Source organism: Etheostoma spectabile, chromosome 22 (genome assembly GCF_008692095.1).
Source record: "Etheostoma spectabile isolate EspeVRDwgs_2016 chromosome 22, UIUC_Espe_1.0, whole genome shotgun sequence".
Lineage (NCBI taxonomy): Eukaryota > Metazoa > Chordata > Actinopteri > Perciformes > Percidae > Etheostoma > Etheostoma spectabile.
This window is the reverse complement of record NC_045754.1, coordinates 10,576,628-10,580,419: the sequence shown is the minus strand read 5'-3', so window position 1 is coordinate 10,580,419 and position 3,792 is coordinate 10,576,628. Positions and strand designations below refer to the sequence as shown.

At 38.7% G+C, this 3,792-nt stretch overlaps 1 protein-coding gene across 2 annotated transcripts in view; it reads right to left on the bottom strand.

Annotated features, from left to right (window-relative positions):
- Positions 1-3,792, bottom strand: part of lmbr1 (limb development membrane protein 1) — a 35,692-nt gene that overhangs the window by 13,594 nt on the left and 18,306 nt on the right. For both annotated transcript variants that reach the window (XM_032503880.1, XM_032503881.1), the window contains exons 7-9: positions 2,662-2,730; positions 2,462-2,526; positions 2,113-2,185 (exon numbers count right to left, since the gene is read on the bottom strand). In XM_032503880.1, coding sequence (XP_032359771.1) covers positions 2,113-2,185; positions 2,462-2,526; positions 2,662-2,730 — 207 coding nt within the window. The remainder of the gene's footprint in view (positions 1-2,112; positions 2,186-2,461; positions 2,527-2,661; positions 2,731-3,792) is intronic.

Below are 3,792 nucleotides of genomic sequence, written 5' to 3'. Positions count from 1 at the left end.
CATGTTCTAAGAAGCCAATTATCCACCTTTTAACATGACTCAGCCTCTTCATTAAAAGAAATACTGCATATGTCAAAATCTAACAAACTCAGATGTATATTTTTTTTAAATCACGCGTGGAAATGTATATAAACAAATTGTTGCCTTGTGATGCATCGATAACCAGTTTAGAATCAAATTCTTGGCCTCTGAATCGGATCAAAAGGTGCCCAGAGGTTCTCATCCCTAACATTCATGTACTCACTAAATTGCACTTTTACAATATCTTCTAAGCTAATAACCCAAAGGATCAGAAGCGCAATGGATATTTAGTGGATTCAATTTACAGGCAATAATTGGAAGCTCCCTTTGTACTTTCAACTTGAATACTTTGAGGCACAGACACAACAAAGTTCTTAAAGCATAGAAGATTCATGAACAAGCAAGACCAGTTGCACACTATTCTCTGATTCAAACATAAGCACCACCTTTAATGTCATTATTGCTTTCTGCAAAGTTTGGCATTTTTGCTAAAAACACATCTTCAAAAATGACCTCTTGTCTTGGATGTCTATAACATTTGTAAACTTCAAGCCTCAATACATTTCAAAGCACTAAAGAAGGGGTGCAAGATTTTGTAAGTAAATTGTACAAATGGATTCTCATAAATTAAGTGTCAGCAGTTTATCTGATAGTTCTAGGGGCATCTCTCTAAAAACTATGCTCATCATGCCCTTGACAAGAAAAACAGACATGTCCAATCAGTCAATTTATGTCATAACCTTCTGATCTGTAAGATTAAAATATCAACAATGTCATTACATGTAGAGAGAGGAGAACAAAAGGGCCAGACATGTAAATAAACCTTGATGCATCACACACAGAATAGAGTATAATCTGTTAGATGCAAAGTGCACACAGGTGAAGCAAGAAGACAACATTGCTCGCCTCTGGAGTGTGTCCTGTGAACTGTTCTTGAACTGCAGTCTACTCAGCGAGCTCAGCAGATCAAAGGGACACCACTCTAGCCTTCAGTTTCACCTATGTGTGAGCATAAAACGTTGAGCGTGTGCATGTGCATACAGTGTGTGCATAAAATAATTCATGTCAACATCCTCCTTTTCCTCCAATTTCAAACTTTTATAACAGGCAAAAGTGGATTGCAGCTAGGCCTCAGAGCGCACATTAAGATGTTGACCACAGTTCTTTTCTTGCCTCACAGAGACTTGTAAAGATCAAACAGTGTTGGAGCAGATAAGGAACAGATTACAATTATTCTATCAGTTAGTTCAAAGCAGGGCAGTGTGAAACGAGTCTGAAGGAACCATACGCATTGGTGGCAGTCTATAAAAGGTGGCCGGTGTGGCATTCGAAAACATGCTTAATCTAGGAGCAATCTCCCTTACCTCCCGGGTTTGAAAAGACGCTCATCCTCTTTATTTACTCGCATCTGTACACTTGGTTGCGTGCTTGAGTTAATATTAAAGTAGGTTTTGGAATTTGGCCCAAATACTTCCTGCTTTTTGAGATTATTCAACGTCAAAAAAGGAATTTGGGAACACAGAGGGATGGACATGAAAAGGAAATGCAGGCTAAAAAAAAAATAATCTTCACCATCCTTAAACTCTTTAAACTTCCCTTTGTGCCCCAAGTCCAGAGAACGGCACAAGGCTCCTTGTCTCTTTTCAGAAGTCACTGGAATTTGGATTTAATGTCCACAGGACCAAGCTAAAAGTTCTTGTAAAAGATGGATGGAAATGAATTCCATCCTATTACCCAAACTACCATTCTAGGCCTGACATTAAATGAGGCAATCATTTCATCAGCAGTGACAGTGACCCTGAAGTGTCCTAAATGGATCCTTAAAAACTTCCTAAACATAAATTATGGTCCTTGCCATGTGGCCGCTTTGCCCTTTAGCAGAAAGTTATGAGTGAGACGGCGGTGGGGAAAGGCCGCTGACGAGTGTGTGTGGATTTTCTGCCAGTGCATAAGTGTGTGTGTGTGTGTGTGTGTGTGTGGCTGAATTTTCAATGCTAATTGATTCCAGTGTGGCACACTCAATCACACCCAATAGGGCAGCCAACCCCTCCCCTAGTCTATAATGTGCCAACACGTCTTCCACAGACATACCATTTAATCTCCTCTGAAGGGCTTCCTCCTGCAAATGGATGCAGTAAATCTGCTCATCCAGGTCCTCCAGGATCTGAAGGGAAGGAGCAGAGGAGGAAGAGATGAAATGGGTTATAATTAGGCTCAAAGTGGGACTGGAGAGATGGCAGATGGGAGGATGAGTTGGTGATGTATTTGTAGTCCTCTGTCGCACATTTAAATGGCCGACTGAGGCAGACATTTTTCCAAATGGAGGAGCAAAGTGGCTTCAAGTCTGAACATTCAAGTTCAACTCTGTAGTCTTTCAGCTAGTTCTAAATTTCTACTGACCAAACCATTTACTGAACAACCACAAATTCTGATTACTTACTGTTGGCTTGACTAGTAACTGGCCCATGATGGTGAACATCCTGGACAATCCCACAGGAGTACACACTATAGATGTGACAGAAAACAGTGTGATTGTTTAACCACAATGAGGTGGAATAATTCAGCCATTTTAATTTAGGGGTAGTTCAACACATCAACAATAATATTTAAGTTTTCTTTCAGTGAAAATAAATGGCTTACTGAGTAAAAGCAGTCCTCCCATCAGAGATATACAGGAGTAGAGGTATGGAAGGTAAAATTCCCAAAGATCTACAGAAAAACAATATATTGATTTAATAAATTATAGAAAGAAAGAAAATAGTTTAACATTTTGGGAAATACACAAGAATTAGTTCCAGCACATAAGTCCTAGCAAAACCACAAACTGCATTTTTTTTCATCTGTGAAGGGATTAAACAAACAATATATAATGTGTTAACATGAGCTTAAGAGGTGCTGGTAGGCATATTTTTGAACTGTGGAGCAGAGATGGGAAGTAACAAAGTACAAATACTTTCTTACTGTACTCAAGTAGATTTTCAGATATTTTTACTTTACTATTTATTTTTTTGGCGACTTTTTACTATTACTCCTTACATTTAAACACAAATATCGTTTCTTTTTACATTTGACAAAACTGGCTCGTTATTTTAGTTTTGTACAAAAGGTCGTCTATCAGGTGTGATTGTGACTGCTTGTTGGAGAATAGCGTGGACACGCGCCTCACACCGCGAGCGGGCGCGCACAAAAAAAAGTGAGAGAAAAGAGAGGCTAGCTGCCCGGAGGATAATCAGCTGAGGTTGTGTGTGTGAGTCCTTGAGAACTGTAAATCATATAATTTACAGTATGTTGTCAGTTCATTTAAGCCTGTTGTTGTATTAGTCTATAGTTCTGGCAAATTTAAAGTTACCTAGTGATGTTGTCGTTTGTGTTCTTTACCTGTTACCTAGGTTACACCTGGCTGATTCATAATGGAGATTGTTGAACACCCTTGCTCACGTTTGTATTTTAGGTGCATTATTTACTTGCTATAGTTACACTGCATTAAGATAATGTAATTAATAGTGGGTTTATTGTTATTTACTAGCATATATGATTGATTTGCATTGTGTATGGTAGCCTTTACAATGTTGTTTATTTACCACTTAATTACCACATACAAACACACAGCCATAGCAGAGCCATGACGTGTTTGTCCTGTTGCTTGATTGTGATAAAGCATCAAAAGAAAAGTTGTCTCAGTTTGTGTTCTAACAGACACACCTAGGCCAAAGTTAGAAACCAGAATCAGCTTTAAATACAGTCCTAATCTAGTCCTCACTAACAAGTTTA